At 45.5% G+C, this 24,404-nt stretch overlaps 1 protein-coding gene across 3 annotated transcripts in view; it reads left to right on the forward strand.

Annotated features, from left to right (window-relative positions):
* Nucleotides 1-24,404, forward strand: part of AKAP11 (A-kinase anchoring protein 11) — a 148,999-nt gene that overhangs the window by 73,033 nt on the left and 51,562 nt on the right. For all 3 annotated transcript variants that reach the window (XM_077483188.1, XM_077483190.1, XM_077483189.1), the window contains exon 6: nucleotides 7,699-7,960. In XM_077483188.1, the coding sequence (XP_077339314.1) occupies nucleotides 7,699-7,960 (262 nt within the window). The remainder of the gene's footprint in view (nucleotides 1-7,698; nucleotides 7,961-24,404) is intronic.

The following is a 24,404-nucleotide window of genomic DNA, read 5'->3' on the forward strand; positions in this document are numbered from 1 at the left end:
TCGTCCCAGCAGTCAGATGAGATTAAGGAAAATGGAGCAGCCGGCTCCCCGTCCTAGCAGCAAATGGCACCCCAGAATGATGCCACCAACCCAGCAGGAGAGCTGGCATCAAGACCAGACTTTGTGGAGCTCTGCCCAACACCAATAACCTCTTCTTCAGTCTACAGACAGGAGAGGGTGAATCACTATCCCCAGACACCATTTATAGAGATTGGGGCTTTGATAGACTGTTCTGCTGAAGAACATCTTGGTGAGCCTCCAGCAGAAGAGCTGCTATTGGGACCAAACTTCACTGAGTGCTGCCCAGCACCAACTGCCGCATCTGCAGAGTTACCAGACACTTCCCCAGCTGAAGCGCTGGCCGCCGGACCGAGGATCCAAGACCTCTGCTCCACACCTGCAGCAGTGCCAGGGGCCCTTGGTGAGAAGGTGATGCTCACTCCCCAACAGTTATCCGGAGTGGATGATGTGGGGTCCTCAGCTGAAGTGCTAACAGGGCAGAATGCTACAGGCCTCTGCACACAACTTCAGCTTGAGCTGATATCGGTGGATGGGACTGTGGCCTTCAACTCACAGCAACCCAGCAGAAGGGCTGACAGAGCAGAGTGCTGCTGGCCTCTGCCCTCAACTAACAGAAGGAGTTCCTGTGAAAGTGGAGGGGACTTCGTTCTCCACTGACACAATCCCAGAAAATGGTGTGGCACTGAGACAGGAGGATGTCAGCCATGCTTTGCAAGCACTGGGGGACTTTCACCTGCCAAAAGTGGATGGGACTTCAGTCTCCACGTGTATACCCCAGTCGGCCCAGGTCCCCAACAGCATGACTGAGTGAGCCCAGTTACCCTGTTTCTCTCCAGCGGCTGAAAGGACTCCAGGGAGAAGGACCAGTCCGCGCCTCTCCCCAGTGGCGGGCATGTTCTCTGAGAGAGGCAGAGGTTGGCTGGGTGAGTAATGCTCTGTTTGGAACAATTATATTTGGGTTACTTTGTGGATACCGGCATTGGGGGACTGGAACTACTGACTAACTTCGGAGTCAACCCGTCTGGTGTCTCCTCCGTCGTTCATCTCCGGCCAAAAAGGGAGATGTCTGAAAGGAGTAACTTTGGGTGGGGGGGGGGGTTTGTGCAACTCTGCTTACCTTGGAGAGCTTTGGAAATTCCGTGTCCAGCTTCCCCGGACCCTCTTTATGTGTAAAATCGCCCTGTGTCCATTAGGGGCACAGCGTGCCCTGAGAACCCCACTATGATCTGTGCTAGTCAGACTCAATGTTGTATATATTGTGTGTTGTCTCATGCTGTTGTAGGCTCTTTGCTGTGATCGTTTGGGGTGTGTTTGTATTTCATTGTTTGTGTCTGTCTGCCTTGGAAGAAACATATATAATGGGATGGATGTCTATGTGGAGGGGAGGGGGGGGATTCCTCCAACAGCTCTCCCTGTTGATAAGACTGTTTACTGATGAGAAGTTTGAATATGGCTCGTGACTGGGAGAGCTAAGGGGTCTTGGATAGTGTTGGTTCTGGACAGAGGAAGCATTTGTGGCGGACATAGACCTGTTGAAGACAGGGGTTCGTCACAGTACCTTTTTTGTTTGTCCCGCTGTTTTTCTACCTGAAAATTTCAATTTCACCTTGGTTCGACATGGTGCACCTGCGTTCGATAGAGCGCCGCTGGGCTCAGCAGTTTGACGGCCATGGCGCACTCTTCTTCGCCGCACATGTGCTGTAGCCTTTATCTCGGTGCACGAAGATTTGCACCATACGTAAATTCAGTCACGCCCGTTCGCTGGGACCGCGCATGTGCACACGTACAGAATGTTCTGTCGCACAGCCAGCTTATTTAAGCTGTGCTCAGCCCTAGCCGGGTTAGAGCACAGGATTGCTGGCATGATTGCCTCCATCCCGCAGGGTGGCAAGAAGCGTGACGGATCCCCCTCCATGGAGCCTCCTAGTTTGGGGCAGTAATGGGTTGAGGATGGGGAAGGGCTTAAAGCTTGGGATTCTCTGGATGGCCTGGCGGATGAGACTTCCGAGCAATCTGGACAACAAGATATCCAGTTGGTGTCTGCCTGTCAATCAAAGGCTTTGGATCCTAACAGGATTTTTGTTCCTTCTAAACAGGTTTTCCCTTTTTTATATCCCATGGATGAAAAGGTAGTTAAGAAGTGGAGCATGCCAGCCGTAGATGCAGCAATCTCTTCCTTTTTAAACAAGAACTTGACTTGTCCGGTAGATGATGCATAGGGCTTGAAAGACCATGTTGACAAGAAATTGGAATCATCATTAAAGGCTTCCTTTTTCTTTGGCCAGTTCAGCTATTCAGCCAGCTGTTACAGCAATTGGTGTCTGCCAGTCCGTAAAAAGATCAGATCAAACAGCCTGACCGGCCTAACAAGGAGGATGATCTGCCTGAAAATAAGGCAGATAGTCCTCGAGCGTTGTGTTTTGCTGTTGACGCCTTAAAGAAATCCATACAGCAGGTTTCTCGTTTTGGCTCTTATATGCGCAGACTTTTGTGGCTTAAGAACTGGTCAGCTGAGCTTCCTTGTAAAAAGTTATTAGGTTTCCCCTTTCATGGGAAACATTTTATTTGGTGATCATTTGGACAAATATATCCAAAAGATTTCCTGAGGGAAGAATTCTCTACTTCCTGTGAAGAAAAGCACCAGATGTCCCTCATTTAAAACCTGAGGGACTGCTTCCTCAAATGTCTCAGCACCAAGGCAGTTCCGCCCCCAACAGGGCGCTAGGGCCAGGGGCAAGGCCAAGGTCAGAAAAAGCCTAGGTCCTAAATTCTTCTAAACCCAGCACCATGCCCTCCTTTTTGAGGGGATGTCCCCACTTCATCGGGTGGGGAGAAGGCTGATGCACTTTGCGGACATTTGGAGAACAATAGTTTAGGATGAGTGGGTCTCATCAACTATATGCTGCGGTTACAAGCTGGAGTTGCGGGGGTTCCCCCTCAAGTTTTTAAGATCCAGCGTTTCTTTGGATCCTCCAAAAAGAGACTTATTGGTTCAGGCACTACATCATTTAGTGCATTAAGGAGTGATTGTAGAGGTTCCTGTACCCGAAAGGGGCGCAGGGTTTTACTCAAACCTATTTACGGTTCAAAAACGAAATGGGGACACAAGGTCCATTTTGGACTGAAGATCCCTGAACCCGTATCTACCGTTCCAGCCCTTTCAAATTGGGGTCTGTCCACACAGTAGTAGCCTCACTCCAGATGGGAGACTTTCTAGCCTCCATCAATATAAAGGACACCTATTTACACATACCTATCTTTCAGCCTCATCAGAGGTTCCTGCGATTTGCAGTAGAGGAACATAATTTTCAGTTTGTGGCTCTACCCTTCGGGCTTGCTACAGCTTCCCAGGTGTTCACAAAGGTCCTAGCACCAGTACTGTGCCTTTTAAGGGCCCAAGGGATCCTGGAGCTTGGGATATCTGGATGACCACCTGCTCAAAGATCACTCACTACGGGCTCTAGAACAGAGCATAACAGGCACAGTGCAGTATTTGGAAAGATTAGGCTGGATCATAAATACCGAAAAGTCAACCTTGACACCAGCTCAAAGTCTAAAGTATTTAGGTCTGATCCTAGATGCTGTCCAAGCAAGAGTATTCTTGCCACCCGCAATGATCTGTGCCCTATCAGGTGTGTCAGATAAGGGGAGTCTTCTAGGGAGGATGGTATCCTCCTTCGAGGTGGTGCCCTATGCCCAGTTCCATTCCAGGCCTCTACAACAAGACATCTTGTTGGCTTGGAACAGGAGAGGACAAGCCCTGGATTATCCAATGTTCTTATCTCCTCGGGCACGCTTAAACCTAATCTGGTGGTTGCAGGATCAGAACCTGCGAAAGGGAAGATCCTTCTTCCCGGTAACTTGGAGAGTATGGACTACAGATGCCAGTCTCTCGGGCTGGGGAGCGATCCTAGAAGGGCTCACAGCTCAGGGGAAATGGTCAAGGACAGAACAGATCCTGCCCATCAACGTCCTGCGATTATGAGCAGTACATCTAGCCCCACTTTCCTGGACGGGGTTCAGTCCGACAATGCCACTGCAGTGGCCTATATAAACCCACCAAGGCGGACGATTCTATCAGCAGTCCATATCCTGGGAGTAGAGAACTGGAAGGTAGTTTATCTCGGCCACCAGCAGATCTGGGGAATGATTCCTACACCTAGGGGTGTTCCAGGAAATTTGCCAATGTTGGAGGTGGCCAGAGGTTGACCTACTGGCATCCAGGTTCAATAACAAGCTACAGCAGTTTGTGTTCCGAACAAGAGATCCTCTGGCAATCGTAGCAGATGCTCTGGTAGTTCCATGGTGCCAGTACTTCCTGGTTTTATGCTTTCCCCCTCTGGTCCCTCTCCTTCCACGTTTTTTGAGCGGGATTCAGAAAGAGGGAGTTCCAGTCATTCTGGTGGCACCAGCTTGGCCCAGAAGGCCCTGGTTCCCGGAGATTGTGAGACTGACAATAGACGGGCTATGGACGCTTCCAAATCGCCCCGATCTACTGTCTCAAGGTCCTATATTCCACCCCAATTTAAAGTCTCTAAATTTTGACGACATGGCTATTGAAGCCAGAGTGTTAGGACCGTGGCATCTCGGAACCAGTGGTATCTACCCTAGTGAATGCTAGAAAAGCTGTCACTGGGAAGATCTGTCATAAGGTCTGGAAGACTTCAATTGCTTGGTGTGAAACCAAAAAATGTCATCCTCGGAAATACGTGATTGGGAGAATTCTCACTTTTCGACAGTCAGCTGTGGAAATCAAATTGGCTTTGAGTACAATCGGAGGTCAGGTTTCGTCCCTATCGGTATTCTTCGAAAGGCCTTTAGCCTCCCATTCACTGATCCAAACCTTTTTATGTAGGGGGCAACTTGCTTGCTTCCCCCCCCCCCCCCCTTTAGGTCAGCTATGTGTCCTTGGGACTTGAAATTGGTGCTGTCTGTGTTACAGAAATTACCATTTTGTGCCTATCAAGGAAATTCCATTAGACTTGCTGTCACGCAAGCTAGCTTTCCTGATGGCCATCACCTCGGCTAGAAGTGTGTCAGTCGTGCAGGGAACCCTACTTGATCCTTCACCGTAACAGGGTCGCGTTACGACTTGTTCGATCCTTTTTGGCAAAAGTGGCGTTGGCCTTTCATTTACAACGGGACATTATTTTGCCTTTTTCTTTTCTCTCAGCCTCGTTCAGTGGAAGAGACCACTGCAGTCTTTGGACGTTGTAAGGGCAGTCAAGGTTTATTTGTCTAGCTCTGCGGAGAGCCAAGGATCAGACTTCTTTTTTGTTTTACCAAAAGGTGGACCCAAGAAGGGGCAGGCAGCTTCCAATGCCAATTGGGTCCGTCAAATGGTCATTCAAGCCCATTGTCTGAAACAAATAAAGTTCCTCCCTTTTTAGGGCGAGAGCTCAGTCTACTAGGGGTGTAGGAGCCTCCCTATGCTTTTTGCCATCAAGTATCTACCTGGTCTTCAGTGCATACGTCACAAAATGTTATCAAGTGGATGTTCGAGCAGCTCTGGGACTTCCCAGCAGTTAATGAATATTAGCCTAACTCTGTGTCCCATGATGTATGAGAAATAGAAAATTGGATTTTTTCGTCATACTTGCCTACAAATCCTCTTTGAGTATCTGGGACACAGATCCTCTTTTTGAGGATTCAATGCTTGCTACAAAACTGAAGTACTTTTATGGGAGGGGTTATATAGGGGGATCACTTCCTGTCTAAAGACCTTTTTGGTCTATCAGTGTCCATTCACTTGGAGATGAAGTATAACCCAGCAATGAATATTAGCCCAACTCTGTGTCCCATGGTGAAAAGGATTTTAAAGGATAAGTATGAGGAAATCCTATTTTTTAACACCCCATACTTAAAATGATTCTAAAGGCAGAAGGTTTTTTGCCTTAATACATTCATTTAAAAAACCTTGTGTGGGCAGCTTCACCTCACCCCCTTACGCTTACCTGAGCCAATGATGTGCGTGAGAGAAGTCTCCCTCTCCCTCTCCCTCTCCCTCTCCCTCTCCCTCTCCCTCTCCCTCTCCCTCTCCCTCTCCCTCTCCCTCTCCCTCTCCCTCTCCCTCTCCCTCTCCCTCTCCCTCTCCCTCTCCCTCTCCCTCTCCCTCTCCCTCTCCCTCTCCCTCTCCCTCTCCCTCTCCCTCTCCCTCTCCCTCTCCCTCTCCCTCTCCCTCTCCCTCTCCCTCTCCCTCTCCCTCTCCCTCTCCCTCTCCCTCTCCCTCTCCCTCTCCCTCTCCACAGCCATTCAATGAGGCAAGAATGTGGAGTGGGGCTGAGCATGGCACATGAGCCCCCATAGCATAGGCTTGCTATTGTGGGCATAAAGTAGGAAGGGAGGAGCCAGGACCACTGGCAGGGGACCCAGCAAGTAAGTACAGGATTTTTTTGTTTTTTTTTAAATCACAGCCTTTAGAATCAATTTAAAGTGCACAGCTGTGATTGGGGCCTAAGGCAATGGCCTGCGGCCGAATGCTTGCCCATATCTGGCCCTCTGGGCACTATTCCTCCCACTCATACAAGGCACTGTTCCTCACAAGAATACCAATGATTTGTACATTTCTTTGACACCAGCAGTGGCCAACTATTCCTCCCATTGACTCCCATTTTTTTTTATTTTCTCCTTCTGATCACAGGTAATTTTTGTACATTTTATTTTATACTCCCACTGACAACCAACCTGGAGGCGTTTCCTCCTCCTGACACTGGGCATTTTCTACTCCCACTGACCAGTCTGGCTCCCCTTAACGTCTGAGGGACAGTGAACTTGGCCCTTTGCTTAGAATGCTGAGGAACAAATTTTAATTTTGCTCTGTAGTGGCTTTCAGAATTACGCCACACAATAACAACATTTTTTTTATTTTTATTTTTTTATGCCACGTCCACTGCGTACGCTTGTTTGATATGTTCCCTGATCACACAATAAATGTGCAGTGGTGTGCAGAAAAATACATCTCAAGCAAGTAATTTGCCAGTACTTTGATTGGCAGTGCTCTCTAAAGTTGACATGGGTTCAACTTGCAAGATGGCTGCTTGAGAGATGGATTGTCGATTGAGTTTTTAAATGCATGTAGAGCCCTTTACATTGTTTGTAGAACCTTTCACATCGTATGTAGTACTATGTACATTCTATGTATGTTTACTGTATGTACAGTAGAAAAACAAACTTTTCTTATTTTAAAAATGTTTCCATATCTACATGGTATGATTATACAGGATACAAAATATAGAGCAATAATTTCATATAATGTGTTGTATAATTTTATGATTGGAAGAACAATTTAGAGAGAGTACCCATATCTTGATATAGAGAGCTTGTGGATCCTGAAGAAGCAGTGGATCTATTTGAAATGCATTGGTCCACTAGGCTATATATTTTGTATCCTGTATACTCATGTAGATATGGACCAATTTTTTACAATACAATGCTGTTTTAGATAATACAGTTGTATTTCTTTTCAAACCTTATTCCACTTCTGTGTATTGTGTGACACTGTAACATCCCTCCAATCCAAGCTTCCTGCCTGAATTCTCTTTCCCCATCTTCTTTTAAAACCATTTAATGGGGGATGGTGTCAGTTATTTTGACAAGGACACCGCCTCTCCTTCTACTTTTTTTTATATTCATATTGTATGTACAGTATTTTCATTTTATTTTCCTTTATTTCTGCAGAATGTTTTTTCCGGCTCTTTATGTATGATGACCTCGGCACCATTTTCCCTCTTTAAAAGCGACTATCTGTATGTCTTGCTGAGCAAGTATTCAGCTGGAGTAATGTATGCAATAGACCAGGACTGCTTGAGAATGAATAAAAAGGAAGAACATCGTGAGGACGATGACACAAACCATTCAGTCTCCTCAATTGAGGATGATTTTGTAACTGCATTTGAACATTTAGATGAAGAGGATCCTATTAATACAACTGACAGCCAAGGTACTGTATCACATCTTCATGCTACCCACAGTATATTGATTTGTTTAATTCATGAATGCAAGGCTGTGTTTGCATAGGTTTTGATGTCCCTGGGTTATGTAAGTGTACTGAAGAATATTACTTTAAATCTTCCTGCATGTCCTTTGCGTTAATATTAGGGCTTTTGTTTTGTGTTTGACCGGTCTACAAGCAGTTCTGCCTGAAATTTATCTAGGTCTTTTTAAATCTTGACTTGCCATCCACAGTTGCTTTTGACTTCCATTTGTTACATAAAACACTTCCAGCATTTTGTTATCTTTTTTTATAGCTTTCTAATGCTTTGCAAAAGTCCATTATTCCTAAATCCATGCTCCTTAAAGTGGTTGTAAACCCTTACAAACCACTTTGACCTACAGGTAAACCTAGATTAAGGCTTATCTGTAGGTCCAAGAAATATCTCCTAAACCTATATGGTTTAGGAGATATTTGCCCGAAGACAGGCACCGCTGTCTACGGCGCATGCGCCGTAGACAGCGGCGCACTGAGTGCGGCATTTCCAACAACGGAGCTGCCGCGTGTGTTGGCTCCCGTGCGCATGAGCGGGAGTGACGTCATCGCGGCTCCGCCGAATGACAGCGGCGGAGCTGCGGGACCCCACCGAAAAGATGGATGCGCCGGACTACAGGGGACAGCGGTGACATCGCTGGCTCCTGTGTCAGGTAAGTGACACATAATGGGCTACTATGCTATGCATAGTAGTCCATTATGCTTTGCCTTTGCAGGGAATGAAAGAGGAAGTAAACCCATTAGGGTTTACTTCCTCTTTAACCTAAGAGAGAGGCCCATGGTTGCTTGGGGTAAGCATCTTCTGAGACTCCAAGGATCGGAGACTTTAAGCCGTGAAATCATTTTCACTTGAGTTGGACTAATCTAATGTGAAAATCCAATATCTGTCCCCAAGTGAAGTTGGCAAGTTTAGATGGTATAAAAGGGCATCTTTTAAATGTTATGTATGCCAAGCCTGGTGTGTGTATGCATTTCAGTCAGCTCAGTATGACTGTAATGCCGGAGTGGAATACAGGTTGCAGTTATTCCTCTTTTTTTTTTGCTTTAATTTCTGTTCTATAAAAACAGTCTGCAGAATGGCAAGTTCTCACGTACTCTTTTGGAAATCGGCACTTCTTGTTAATACCAAATTGTCAGCCTGAGCCAGTATACTGGAGTTAACCATTCCATTTCTTCCACCACAGGCATCAATGCCCTGCTAATGTTTGGTAGCTGCCCATGAATTTTACATAATATTGATGAAACTCAACTAGTAGTTGTTGGGAATTACGATGCAGCTATTCAAATCTATAGAAAATGGGTGAAATCGACTCAAATATTTTATTTTTTTTTTCTTGGTCAGAAAGAAGTCAAAGTCACTTTGTTCTATTGTTTGGTGGCCAACTTGCCTAGCTGAGATGCATGGTGGAAACTGTCCTTTAAAGCATAGCTCCACTTTCATAGCAAATTAAAAAAAATATATATATAGCATATGCAATTGCGACACAGGTCATATTGTAATTGAATGTTATTAAAAGTACATTTTCTTTTTCAATCTGCAGCTCGTTGATTTTCTGGAAAATGCAGTGCAATATGGGTACCTGGAGGTGTTCTGGATGTGTACAGAACGCCCCCCAGAAACCAAATTTGTCTGCTTGTGTGATTGGCTCAATAATTTTCCCAGAAGTCCGCACTAAGATACAAGTCAGATTTTAGGCATCCTCTGGAACAAAAAATTAATTTTTGGTAGGAAATCGCATCTAAAGGAATGCAGACCTTGCGAGTTTCCTCATTGGAGCCCTGCAGGTGCAGCAGCCGGTTGTTAATTATGAAAACCCTCCCATTAGACTCAGTCAGCACATTGGCATGGAGAAACAAACAGGGATTTCTTCAGAATAACAAAAGGTAGGAATCTGCAGGTTTGTTAAAATTCTTGCAATGTGCACAGATCACCCAGAGGGGAATGCTTTTTTTTTTCTTCACCTCCCCGTATTTCAGGACAGCCACAATTGAGACCTTGGCTCCTCCCCATCCTAGGAAACACTGCGCCAGCCCATAAATTTCCACTTTCCCTGCCATACTTGTGTTGTCTCCGGATGGGGAGACACTGTTTGGAAACCTGGCCAAAACAGTCAGGGAGACTGTGGCTTGTGAAGCCCTTTAAGGGAGGCCGGGGCGCTCCCAGGGACACGGTGAGGTACATACCTGTACGCACTGTTCCCCACCCCTTCAGAGTGCAGGCGGAACATCCGGGGGCCCATCATCGCATTCACAGGAATGTAGCAGGGAGACAGCTCCGCTCTCCCTGTTAACGGGTACAGGCTGCATTTGGAACCAGGTGGGCTATGTGACGTAATGTCCGGCAGAGGGTGAATGTTTCCCTTTTGACCCGTGACTTCCGGTTCCGGGTCACGGAGCTGATAATGGGTCGGGCATGGACTGGAGAGGAGTCGGGAATGAGGCACAGGCAGCATGACATGCCACAGCAGCAACAACCAGGGCAGCCATGTCTGAAGCGGACACCCAGACAGCACACAGCGATGCTAGCTCCAGCCACCCCGAGGTAAGAGTTCCCTGGGGAAGGGTCCTCTCTATCTAGGATTTTTTCACCTCCACGGATGGTTCCTAGTGTGGGGGGGGGGGGACCCTCTGGGTGGTCAGAGGGGGGGAGGCTCAGATCCTTGCATTTTTTTAAAGGTCTAGTGCACTCCCCAGGGTTGTAACCTTTATACAGGGGGGGAAAGATGTTTATATTTTTCCTGCATGTATTTCAGAAAGCGACTGAAAAGAGAAGATCGTCACATAGCTCTAGAAGAAAGTGCGCTTCTTGTAGAAATACCCTAGCGGAATTGTGGACAAAAGTATTATGCAAAGACTGTGTAGATGCTTTAGTCAGAGAAAGGGCATCAGAACAGGAATCGGCGTTAGCAGATTCAGTGAAGGAACTTTCCTCCACCTTTTCAGTCAAATCTTTGTTTAAAGGGTTTTAGCTTCCTACTAATCCCTCACCTGCACCCCAAAGTACAGCCCCTCCCCAAGCACTGGGCTGTGCACTTTCCCAGCCGGCTACCACTGCCACGGCAGAGGGAGTTACGGGGGCTTCTAGAGGGGAGTCTAGGGAAGAGACTGATAGTGTCCCAGGAGTCAGAGAGAGAGGACTGGGATGGGGGAATGCAGGAAACCCTCAAGATATAAGCTCTCCCTGGAAGAGGTTGAGGACCTCATGGGGGCAATTTACACCATACTTGGAACTCAGACGGACAAGAAACCCCTGACACTCCACGACCAGATGTATAGGGGCATGGGGGAACAGAAAAAAAGTTTTCCCAGTCCATGATGTCCTGGTAGACACAGTAAAGGAGTGGCAGGATCCTGAAAAAACTTTTTTTTTCTACCCCTTTGAAAAGAAGGTTCACATTTTTTCACAAGGCACTTGGAGCGACATGGAGCTCAAAAGGTCGTCCAATTGGAAGAACTGAAAGCCGTCAGATTGGCACTCAAGTCCTTCAGGAATTAATTACAACAAGGCCACCACGTTCAAGTGCGCTCAGACAATTCTTCTGTGGTCGCTTATGTAAAAAAGCAAGGCGACATGAGGAGCGGAATCCTGTTGTCCCTAGCAACAGAAGTCCTAAGTTGGGCTGAGACCAATGCACTCTCCCTATCGGCGGTGTTTCTATAAGGGGAATGAAATTTTGGTGGCCAACTTTCTCGGCAGAAAGCAGCTGAGAGAGGGCGATTAGGTCCTCATCTATGAAGTCTTCAATCTCATAACCAAAAGATGGGGACCCCCGGAGGTGGACCTCTGCGGATTAAGGCACAACCCCTGTTTCTTCTCCTTAAACAGGTGGGAAGACGCACTGGGGGTGGATGCGCTAACACAGAGCTGGCATTTCAAAACATGCTATGCCTCCCTGCCACCAGTCTTACTACTGGCAGTGCTAAGAACATTTCAAACTGAGAACACCTCTCTGATCTTGGTGGCACCACATTGGCCCAGAAGGTCCTGGTTCACGGTCCTCAAACAGTTAGCAGTAGATCCTCCTTGGTTCCTACCACTCCAGGAGGATCTCCTTTCACAGGAACCAGTCTTTTGTTCCCTGGTACATCATTGGAACTTGGCAGCCTGGCTACTGAGGAAGGATTATGAAAAACCGAGGGATTCTCAGAAAGGCTGATATCCACTCTCAATAGCAGAAAGAGGACACGCGCCAGATTTACCAAAAGGTCTGGGATCACTTTAAGGAATGGTGCGCAGGAAACTCCTCCATCAAGGTGCAAAGTCCCATAGCAGTTTTGGAGTTTTTGCAGTGCGGGGCAGATAAAGGGTTAGCCATGAGTACCCTTAAGAGCCAGGTATCAATGCTTGGTGCATATTTGGAAAACCCTGTGGCCACCAACCCTTGGGTGGTCTGATTTTTCAGAGCTCTAGCAAGAGAGAGACCAGTTCAAGGCCCACCCTTCCCCCAAGTGGGACCTATCTTTGGTTTTACAAGCCTTAAGGAGCCACTATTTCAACCTTTAGAAAATTGTTCACTAAAGGATCTTACTTTCAAGACAGTATTTTTGGTTGCAGTGACAACCGTCGGGAGGGTCAATGAAATAGAGGCTTTATCAGTCGGACCCCCTTGTGTTATATTTTCGAGTTCGGGTAGTTTTCAAAACTGAGCTGGCATTCTTACCTAAAGTGGCTTTGAAGTTTCATAGAAGCCAAGAGTTGGTCTTACCCACTTTCTGTCCTAATCCCTCAGGAGAAAGGAAATTTAAATTTCACACCTTAGATGTAAGGAGATGTATCCTGCAGTACTCAGAACTGATGAAAGCCGTAAGCAAGTCAGATTCTTTATTTTATTTCCTGGGGCATGAAAGGGTTACAAAGCTTCCCGACACACTATTGCCAGATAACTCAAGGTATCCATTGGTCAGGCCTATGCATTGGCAGGGAAAGAGATTCCTGTGGGTATAATAGCACACTCTCCTAGGGCTATGGCGGCTTCTCAAGCGGAAAGGGCTGGAGCCACACCAGAGCAAATTTGCAAAGCAGCAATGTGGTCCAGTTTCCCTGCCCTTTGTAAGACATTACAGGGTGGACCTGGTGTCGACAAACGAGCAAGCCTTTGGGCGAAAGATTTTGCAAGCTGTAGTCCCACCCTAAGTGGTAAGTGCTCATCTATCCTCTCACTTGTGGCTTTCCTGAAAGACGGGGAGGGAAAATTTTAAAGTTACGCTTACTGGTAACGTCTTTTCCAGTGGTCTTTCAGGACAGCACTAGTTAGCCACCCGAATTTGGGGGGGGTCTTGAGGAAGACCTCAACACAGGCATGGTAGTAATATCTGACATGTTATTAATGTGTTCTTGTGTCTCCTCAGCTGGCGGGAGGTACTCTTAGAAAAAAAACTGAAGTCTGACAGGGGAAAGTGGAAATTTATGGGCTGGCGCAGTGTTTCCTAGGAAGGGGAGGAGCCAGGGTCTCTCAATTGTGGCTGTCCTGAAAGACTACTGGAAAATACTTTACCGGTAAGTGTAACTTTTTTATTTTCAATAAAAGTGGAGTTACGTTAGTCTTTAATAGAGCTTGAATTTGCTCAAGAGACATCTTGTCTTTTTAGATGAGTAAACAATCTGCTTTAAATTCTGTCATGCTGTTGACCTCCCATGTAAAAATGCCGGTTGCCTGGCTGTTTCTGACTTGAGTAATTCACAGATCTTGAATAAGTGTCAGAACACCTGGCATGTATGCTTGATCTGTGGTAATCTTTAGGGCTCATCCTCATGGGCAGAAAAAACACTGCATTTAGATGGGTACAGCAAACCATTTTGTATGCATCTAAATGCAGCCTTATCGTAATCAATGAGCCCATACATAGCCTTATTTTTTCTAATCAGTAGTTAACTTGCAAACAAAGTAAATAAACGTGACTAAAAAGATAAACTAAAGTGAGCCCATACAGAGGACCCATTCACACGGTCATAAGAAATGCTGCGTTTAGATGCATACAACAGATAATTTTGTGGGCCTCCAAACGCAGCACTATACTATTTAATGAGCCCTTACGCACAGCTGCTTTTAGTCATACACAAAGTAAAACACTTAGTACTTTAGGCACGTTTTTCTTCTGCCCGTGTGAATGAGCTCTAAATCACTGCATTAGCAGCTATTTGCCCTAGCACGGTTTTAAAATTGTGACCAGTCTCGGGGGGGGGGGGGGGGGGGGAAGGCAGAGAGATCCTAAAGGCTACACTGCAGAAAGCCCAGGAGCTGAATCAATTGGCTTCCAATGCTTCTGCAGATCACTCCATAGGAGAATTTTTAAGTGATTGCAAATCTGTCAAAAGAAAAAAAAAAGTTGCTAGTTTTCTGCCCTCGTCAACCCAACCTAATTTTTTGTCTTAATGGTGTGCTAACAATTGACTCAAATGCTCTTTGCCCCTGTGTGTTGCACACTGAAAGAGAATGCGCAAATTATATTTTAGATTAAATATATGGGGGTGCACAAATTACATAATTGCAGGAAAACGCATTCTCTTCTGGTTTTTACTGTTATTTATTTAATTTTCTTTTTTACAATTTTTTTTTTATTTTTTGCCACTAAAAACCAAGTAAATAAAATATTCCTTCCTGCTCAATTGGGCACACTTGGCTGGAAGACCCCGGCATAATTTAGGGTAGGGATGAGGTCATTGTTGGGTGCTAGAGGCCCTGGTTCCTGTCTCTCTTTTGTCCACTACCTTTTCCTGTAATTTTTCTTAGTGGAAGTGGTCAGGTCAGTTAAGGTCACCTGGAACCCGTTGTTGGTGTGTGTCAGCTGACCTGGCACTGTCAAGTTTTATGATGGCTCACCTAGGGATAGTGGCTGGTATGATGTTTAAGGCAGGAACCTTGGCGTTTTTTCTGCAGTTAAAGAGAAGTCTGCCCCTAAGAAAATAAAATCTGGTTGTAATAATAAGCTAGCCTCCTTAATGCAGGTTGCAGAGTGTATTTTTTCATCTGGGCAGAAGGGAATCTTCCCATCAACCATTCACTTAAAGTGAGAGCCCAACAATTTAGGGGATATCTTGAGCTGCCAAGAAGTCTCTCAGGGTGAATTGTCTCTTCATCCAGAGGTTTATTCCAATATTACTATACAGTGTAGAATTCCAGAAATAAACCTGCAGTTCAGCCTATGTAACGCCTTCTCTCTGATCCACTTGATTCTGCTAGTTTTAAAGAAGTTCCTACAGGAGAAAACAAATCTCTAATCTTAACTGCCCCATTCAGGCCAAGAGAGCATAGTTCTCTCTGCTGTTCTATCTAGCTGTTGTACCCTCGTGGAAACTGTCGTTAAACTTTGTTAAAGTTAGCTGCATGGTTACTGAAGAGGCAATTCTGAGATCCAAGGGGTCGTTTGATAGAGTAGTGGATAGCCCTTTCCATAGTCTCATACCTGTCACGTGAGCCATTTATCCGAAGATAAAGAAATGTAATTCCTGGATGTCAATAAATAAAAGGTTCTGTAGCACAGTGGTCATGAACCCTGCCCTCAGGGCCCACTAACAGGCCTGGTGTTATGTATTACCTTGGGGGAGATGCAGACTAGAATACTGCAATCACTGAGCAGCAAATGATATATCACCTGTGATGTATTTCAGTTATCTTGAAAACCTGGCCTGTGAGTGGGCCCTGAGGACAGGGTTGATGACCACTGCTGTAGCAGACCTTCTTCTAATGTTAAGGAAGAGAAACTCAGCCTGTTGGATTCTAAAACATATCTACCCTCAGGCTTTCACATTGGACTGACAGAGGCGCTTTGTAGGTGCTATTTTTAGCGCTATAGCGCCTGTAAAGTGCCTCAGTGTGAAAGGGGCCTTAGTGTCTCAAGAAACGAGGGAGCCTGTCAGTACATAAGATGTGATCAGTTTTCAGTGATTGCCACCATAGCTTGTAGATTCTCTAATGCTGGCCGAACCCATTTTTATAAAATGAACATTCAGCCATGAGAGCAAACGATGGTGCCATCATGTAATGACCGATAAAGCGTTCAGTGGACATAAGTGAATCCATTTTTTGTTCTTTTTTTTTTTTGCATTTTTACATATATGTACCTACTGCAAACAGTTCGGCTGGAAACACATTAACCTTTCAATTTATCATTCGTTTGGCAGAGAATTTCTAAACCTGCCCTTTGTTTTTTTTTTTTGTTGTTGTTTTTTTTTGCTCAAAAATGTCCAAACGATTATTGATCATGTGCCCATTATCTGGCCAAAAAAAAAAAACTGTCTAAATTACCTAATTTTGGGCGATTTTTCGTATAGTGAGTGTATGGCCAGCATAACTTTCACAAAGCCGAAATAATATATACTTATTTGGGTTATTTTTTTTTTTTTATTTTTTTTTTTTTATTTTTTTTTACCAAAGATATTTAACAGTATATCTTTTGGCCATATTTTATAGAGGAAAAATTACAAAAATAACGGAGGTAAAGAAATTCATTTATTTTTTTTTTTTTTTTTTTTTTTACAAAATATATATATTTTTCATTTATAGTATAAAAAAACCCAGTGGTGATTAAATGCCACCAAAAGAAAGCTCTATTTGTGTGTTTAAAAAAGGCACAAATGTCATATGGGTACAGTGTTGCATGACTGAGTTATTGTCATTGAAAATGTGAGAGTGCTGAAAGATGAAAACTGGCTTGGTTAGGAAGGGGTTTTAAGTGCCCAGGTTAAGAGATCCCCAAGAGTTGGTAATATGCGCAGCTTACTCCTGCAGTGGGAAGTGTGGTGGATCCATACTTTAACCACTTGCCCACTGTAGGAGTAAGCTGTGCACATTACCACCTTTTGGGGATTTCTGAACCTGCTCCATGTTAAAAAAAAAAAAATAAATAAAAAAATAAAAACAAAAACAATTCATTACCTTTTTGTGAATGCATCTAAAATGTTTCTCCTGGCAATGTGGTTATTGGTGTCGTTGAAGTGCTCTGAAATCCTGATCCTCATGGGGCATATAGTGAATCCTACATACTGTAAATTTTTTTTTTTTTTTTAAAGATTTTTTTTATTGCACACATAAGTAGTATACAGAGCAGTACATCAATGATATAGTCACCCCGGACAATAGGGGAAATCAAAATTAATTAGGAGTAATAGAATTATATACATCCATTTGCACACTTCTGAGCCTTCGATGTCTACCCCTCATCATACACTAAAACATGCGCATTTTCTTTTTTCATTTTTACAAACATAAATGTACACTAACACCCTTGCATAACCGCACAAAGAAAAAAAAAAAAAACCCTTCTCCCCTTCCCAAGAGTGCCTGCTTTCCAGTGTTATGTTCAGTAAATACAAAAAAAAACTAAACTGTCCCTGTCCCCTTCATGAAGTATACCAACTGCCATGCCATCATCCCATCTCCAAGGCAAAATGGTAATCCTAAATAACCCACTATGCTATCATGCCTCTTCTGCGAGTGTATGTTCAGAGTCAAGCCATTGGAACCATACCTTCCTAAACTTCTTAGGAGCCCCTCTAGCCTCATAGGTCATTTTATACCTCAGCACATCCGCATTTACTATTTTCTTCCACATCCCAAGTGTCAATCGTTCGTCATGTATCCAGTGTCTGGCAATGAGTTTCCTCAGACCAAAAAACTGGTTCCTGAGGAAAAGTTTTTTTGTACGCATTGATCTCCTCTTCCTCAAAGATCCCAAGGAGACGTCTCCGAGGAGAGCAAATGTTTGGGCAAATGGAAGTGATCTGATATGTGTGACCATAACGGTCTCACTTTTTCGCAGTCCCAAACCTTATGTAAAAAAGTGCCTTCAGCCCCCCTGCATTTGTGGCAATCTGGCGTTTCCCTCCTCTGCATTCGATAAAGTCTAACTGGTGTATAATACTGTTGGTGAAGCAGGGGTTGACAAATTTGCTTTGAATTTAGGAGCCAGTTTTTTATTTTTATTTTTTATTTTTTTTTGTGGTATGGATTGTCAGCTCCCGGGGTAAGGCCACTCATTTTCACCCCCTATCCCTAGCTCACAATGGAGCACCCAGTCAATAGCTCCATTGAAACGCTGTTGCATCAGGGTTATGGGCTGACCAGAAAGAGTAAGGCTGGCAACAGATGGAACTAGCTGGCACTGGCAGGTGGCACTGGTTGCCACTGGCAGGCACGTGGAACTGCCAGATGGCACCGGCAGGTGACACTGGTTGGAACTGGCAGGTGGCACTATTGGCACTGGCAGGTGGCACTATTGGCACTGGCAGGTGGCACTATTGGCACTGGTTTGGAAGTGGCAGGTGGCCCTGGTTGGTGATGGCAGGTGGTCCTGGTTGGCGGTGGCACTAGTTGTCACTGGCAGATGGCACTGGTTGGCGGTGGCACTAGTTGGCCTTGATGGTGGCACTGGCAGGTGGCACTGATTGGTGATGGCACTGGTTGGCGGTGGCAGGTGGCACTGATTGGCGGTGGCAGGTGGCACTGGCAGGTGGCACTGGTTGCCACTGGCAGGCACTCTGTGTCTATGATTTTAAAGCCTATTGGAAATTGATGTTTCTGAGTGGATATTTTGCTGTTTTAATTCAAATAAATTTCATTGTTTTTTTTTTTTTTTTTTTTAAATGTATTTTTATTGAAGAAAAAAGATTTTCATACAATAGATGAATACGTATACAACGATACAAATAGTCAAGATTGATAATGTAACTTCATCAAAGAAAACCGCCGCAGGCGGGAAATAGACTGTTAACATTTCAATACAGCGCATCAAAAGGTAAAAAGAAAGAAAAAAAGAAAAAAAGGACACACCACGAATCTACCAATAAAGATACATAGAGAAACCAAAAGATATATATATCAGTGTGGGAGGGGTTGTGAAGTATGAATCTCAAGACCAAACCTGAGAAAAACATTCCCTAGAGTAAATGGCCAAAAAAGTTAAGGTATAGTCTCAGGGTTAACCGTGGAAATGTCCCACTTATCCCATATTTTAGAAAACTTGGGTAGAGAATCTTGTACCAACGCAGTCATACGTTCCATTCTGCGTATATATGCAATAGCAGAGATTAGCTGCGATTGGGACGGAGGGGAGGTGGACAGCCAAAGAGCAGGAATCGCTCTCTTAGCAGCTAGAAGAATATAGGCTGTCAATTTCTTGGCGTGTTTAGATAACGCCGCGATAGGCAGGCCTAACTTCATTGTTTTTTTTATGGAATTAGGGTCCTTTCACACGGGGCGGATCAGTTCTGATCCGCCCCGTGGATGTCCGTTTGCTCAGCGGGGATCACTCCGCCGATCCCCGCTGAGCAGGGAGATGACAGGTCTGTCTCCGCACACTGTGCAGGGACGGACCTGTCACAGCGCCGCTCTCCCCTATGGGAGATCGGATGACGACGGACCGCAGTGCCCGTCGTCACCCGATCCGATCCGCAGACGGATGGAAAAATAGCTTTTTCCTCCGTCACACTTTTTCGGATCGGAGCGGGTCGGATGTCAGCGGACATGTCACCGCTGACATCCGACGCTCCATAGAGCTCTATGGAGCACCCGTTCAGGTCCGCCTGAAAAACTGACAGGCGGGCCTGAACGGGACGTTAGTGTGAAAGGGGCCTTACACTATATATGCTTCTATTTTTTTGTCCGTATAACAACCATTTGGGATTATGGAAGCAATTGTTACAACAATGTTCTAAGGGAAGATGATGAATAATCAATCAGCCAGCATTGATGAGCCCAATGAGTATATGACGTGCTGACTTCATCGGTTCACTTCGGTAAGAGTATTACCAAAGAAGGGGGGGCTCCACTTGTCACAACCCCTGATTGTGGAATTCACGTGTGGAGGTGTCGCAAAGAATACGGTGGTGGTGAAAAATAGTTTCCAGCACAAGGGGCCCATATTGGAATATTCTCTCCTTTTGAACTATTCTCTATTTGGATTATTTGTACATATAGGGATAGGGGGTGTAATACCTCCTGTTTGAAAAGTGTTGATTGGAGGAATTTTTGGGGACTACGTTGCACACTGTTTTATAGATATGTTGTGTTATTTATATATAGATGTTTGTCATATGGAAGGTGTGCATTATTTGAATTTGTATATTGAGTTTCAGCAAATATTCACTTGTACAGAGCGCTGCTCTTCAGTGTGACTGTGTGGTCTCACAGCATCTGATCTGTCAACTGGATCTTTTTTACTTTATCTAATGGAATCAATTTGCTTAAAGATTCGTAGTGTCACATTGGGGAATTTGAGAGAATGTACAGAAATTTGGGGAGAAAAATCATCTTAAACAAATGTATCCGTCCTATCAAGGTGATCGGTAAATTCTGCCATCTCTGTACCTTCCCCCGAAAGTTTGTCATTATTGGCACCAAGTTTGTCTCAAGAAATTTATAGATGGGGAGCTGAACCTCTATCCCCAAGTACTTAACCAATTCAATACCGGGCACTTAAACACCTTCCTGCCCAGACCAATTTTGAGCTTTCAGCACCGTCGCACTTTGAATGACAATTGCGCGGTCATGCTACACTGTACCCAAATGAAATTTTTATCATTTTTTTCCCACAAATAGAGCTTTCTTTTGGTGGTATTTGATCACCTCTACGGTTTTTATTTTTTGCGCTACAAATAAAAAAATACCGGACATTTTGAAAAAAAAAATGTTTTTATTTGTTTCAGTTTCAAAACTTTGTAAATAAGTAAGTTTTCTCCTTCACTGATAGGCACTGATGGGGCTACACTGATGGGCACTGATGGGCACCAATGATGTGGCATTGATGGACACTGATATGTGGCACTGATAGGCGGCACTGATGGGCGACACGGATGGGCGACACGGATGGACACTGATAGGTGGCACAAATTGGCAATGATAGCTGGCACGGATTGGCATGGATGGGCGGCACAGATGGGCATGGATAGGCGGCACAGATGGGCACGGGTGGGCAGTCATAGGCGGCACGGGTGGGCAGTCATAGGCGGCACGGGTGGGCAGTCATAGGCGGCACGGGTGGGCAGTCATAGGCGGCACGGGTGGGCAGTCATAGGCGGCACGGGTGGGCAGTCATAGGCGGCACGGGTGGGCAGTCATAGGCGGCACGGGTGGGCAGTCATAGGCGGCACGGGTGGGCAGTCATAGGCGGCACGGGTGGGCAGTCATAGGCGGCACGGGTGGGCAGTCATAGGCGGCACGGGTGGGCAGTCATAGGCGGCACGGGTGGGCACTCATAGGCGGCACGGGTGGGCACTCATAGGCGGCACAGGTGGGCACTCATAGGCGGCATTGGTGTTATACTGTACTAATGGATGCCAATCAGTGCCAAACAATAATGCATGCCAATCAGTGATGCCCATTGTGGGCACTGATTGGCATCCATTATGGGCACTGATTGGCATCCATTGTGCTGACTGGCATCCCTGGTGGTCTAGGGATGATTACCTTTTCCCTGGTGGTCTGGTGGCGTCCTTGGTGGTCCAGTGTGGGCATCCTCGGGGGGCTGTGCTGATAATCGATCAGCACAGACCCCCCCCCCTGTCAGAGGAGCAGCCGATCCGCTCTCCTTTACTCGCGTCTGACAGATGCGAGTGAGGAAAAGCCAATCACCGGCTCTTCCCATTTACACTGTGATCAGCCGTGATTGGACACGGCTGATCACGTGGTAAAGAGTCTCCGTCGGAGACTCTTTACCGAGATCGTAGTTGCCGGGTGTCAGACTGACACCCCGCAACAACGATCGCCGCGATGCGCGCCCCCGGGGGCGCGCATCGGCTCATAATCCTGATCACGTCATATGACGTCCGATCAGGATTATGAAACCACTTTGCCACTGTCAATTGCCTATAGGGCGGGCGGCAAGTCGTTAAAGGAGGTAGACAATGGGGTGGGGCAGTCCGATGGAACCGCCACTGCCTTCTCAATAGGGAAGAGGGAGGATTTTTTTCCAATTAATTCAGAATACGGAGTAATCCCCAAACTCCTGAATCAATTGGTAGACTTCTGAAAGCGATGGCCCCGGATCCTGCAGATACAAGTGCATGTCGTCTGCATAAAGTGATACTCGCTCTTCAAACTCCTCCAGTCGCAGACCATTTAACCCCTAAGTGGACCTCAGCTTAATCGCTAGAGGTTCTATAGCCAGGGTAAACGGGAGGGTTGAAAGTGGACACTCTTGCCTGATGCCCCGAAATATAGGAAACTAATCTGAACTAATACCATTAACCCTCAATCTAATCATCGGTTCTGTGTGCAAGAGCCGCACCCAAGAGACAAAAACGGGACCAAAGTGATATGACTCGAGGAGGTGGAACAAACGACCACTTCAGAGTCGAAGACCTTTTTTGTATGCAAGGAAGCCACTATTCCGGACCCGGAGTTGTCGTGAGCTGTCTGTAGATTCACAAAAAGTCTCCTAACATTCATCTGTGCGCATCTTCCCTGAATAAAACCAGTTTGATCCGGATCAACTAATCTCAGAATAACTGATTGTAACCTACCTGCTATTATTTATGTGAGAACCTTTGTGTCAACATTCATAAGCAACATTGGACGATAGGAATCACATTCCCGTGGATCCCCCCCCCTTTGGGGATCAGGACAACCAAGGCTTCTCTCATAGAGGGGGATAGCCTACCGTCCGACCTTGCAGCATTGAACACTTTCAATAATCGAGGGGCCAAACCAGTCTCAAAGGTATTCTACCATTCCGAGGGGAGGCTGTCTAATGTCTAATCCTGGGGACTTCCTAGGGGGGAAAGAGGCAATCACCTTCTCCACTTCCTCCACCGTAATACCGGTTTCCTGACTGTCCTCGGTTAGCTTGGGTAGGTCAATATCTGCCATGTAAGTCACCAGGTTCTCAGTCCCCAGAGTAGTAAAAGACTTTTACAGTTCTTTGTAAAATTGAGCAGAGTCACATATTAAAGTTCTGGAGTTGTCATATACAGATTTTAATATAGATTGGAACATAGTCCGGCCATGCCAAGTATGCGAGGAGTCTGCCATTCTTGTTGCCAAATTCAAAGATGTGCCTCCGTTGTGCGAGGTTGAGCTTTGTGGTACGATCTGTTAGGACTGTCTTGTATTCCCTAGTTCTGGTCTGTAAATTCAGTAGTCTCTCCTCAGTGGGATCCCTAACATATTCTGCCTCCGCTGACGTCACCTCTGTTTCCTTAAGTTAAATTGTGGAAGCCATCTTGAAACCCTGAACTTCAGTCATAAACACTCCTCGGAGCGTAGCCTTGATGGCCTCCCATCAGAGAGGATTCGTAGTCGGCATTTTCAACCCAAAAGTGTTTGCCTCTGCACACGTAATCTTTATATACTCCTCCTGTAACCGGCTGACCTCCATCCTCCAAATGCGTAAACCTGGTTTTGGTTGAAGACCAAGCTCCAGTAGCATAGGGGAGTGATCTGAAAGGGCTTGGGCAGATAGGTAACCCCCTTGACCAATGCCATACCGTCGCCCTCCGTGAGGATAGTGTCTATTTTTTGAGAGAGTCTTGTGCGTTTCTGAATAGCAAGAATAGTCTTTCTCATCAGGGTGATGAAAACGCTAGACATCTCTAAACCCATGAGTAGACATCCAGCCCGCAAGGGGGGTCGGTGTGCCAGTATTCGTTCCCAGTCTATCCAGGGCTGGGTCAGACACAGAATTAAAATCACCTAGTATGTAGATTCTCCCCTCCACCACCTCATGGGTAGCCTGTATCATGTCATCCAAATGTGCTAATGAAAAGGGAGGAGGAACATACAAATTCACAATTGTTAGAAATCTGTTCATCACTTGCACCACTAATATAACAAATTGCCCTTTAATGTCCCTCCGGACTGCATGTATCGATATGGGCATAGTCTTTGTAATCAACGTGGAAACCCCCCTAGCATACGATGAATACAGTGGTGTGAAAAAGTGTTTGCCCTCTTCCTCATTTCCTGTTCCTTTGCATGTTTGTCACACTTAAGTGTTTCGGAACATCAAACCAATTTAAACAATAGTCAAGGACAACACAAGTAAACACAAAATGCAATTTGTAAATGAAGGTGTTTATTATTAAAGGTGAAAAAAAATCCAAACCATCATGGCCCTGTGTGAAAAAGTGATTGCCCCCCTTGTTAAAACATACTATAACTGTGGTTGTCCACACCTGATTCAATTTCTATAGCCACACCCAGGCCTGATTATTGCCACACCTGTTCACAATCAAGGCATCACTTAAATAGGAGCTGCTTGACACAGTAAGGTCCACCAGAAGATCCTTAAAAGCTACACATCATGCCGAGACCCAAAGAAATTCAGGAACAATTGAGAAAGAAAGTAATTTAGATCTATCAGTCTGGAAAGGGTTATAAAGCCATTTCCAAAGCTTTGGGAATCCAGCGAACCACAGTGAGAGCCATTATCCACAAATGGCGAAGACATGGAACAGTAGTGAACC

Source organism: Lithobates pipiens, unplaced genomic scaffold, assembly GCF_037356315.1.
Source record: "Lithobates pipiens isolate NorthernLeopardFrog02 unplaced genomic scaffold, aLitPip1_a1.2 Scaffold_16, whole genome shotgun sequence".
Taxonomy (NCBI): Eukaryota; Metazoa; Chordata; class Amphibia; order Anura; family Ranidae; genus Lithobates; species Lithobates pipiens.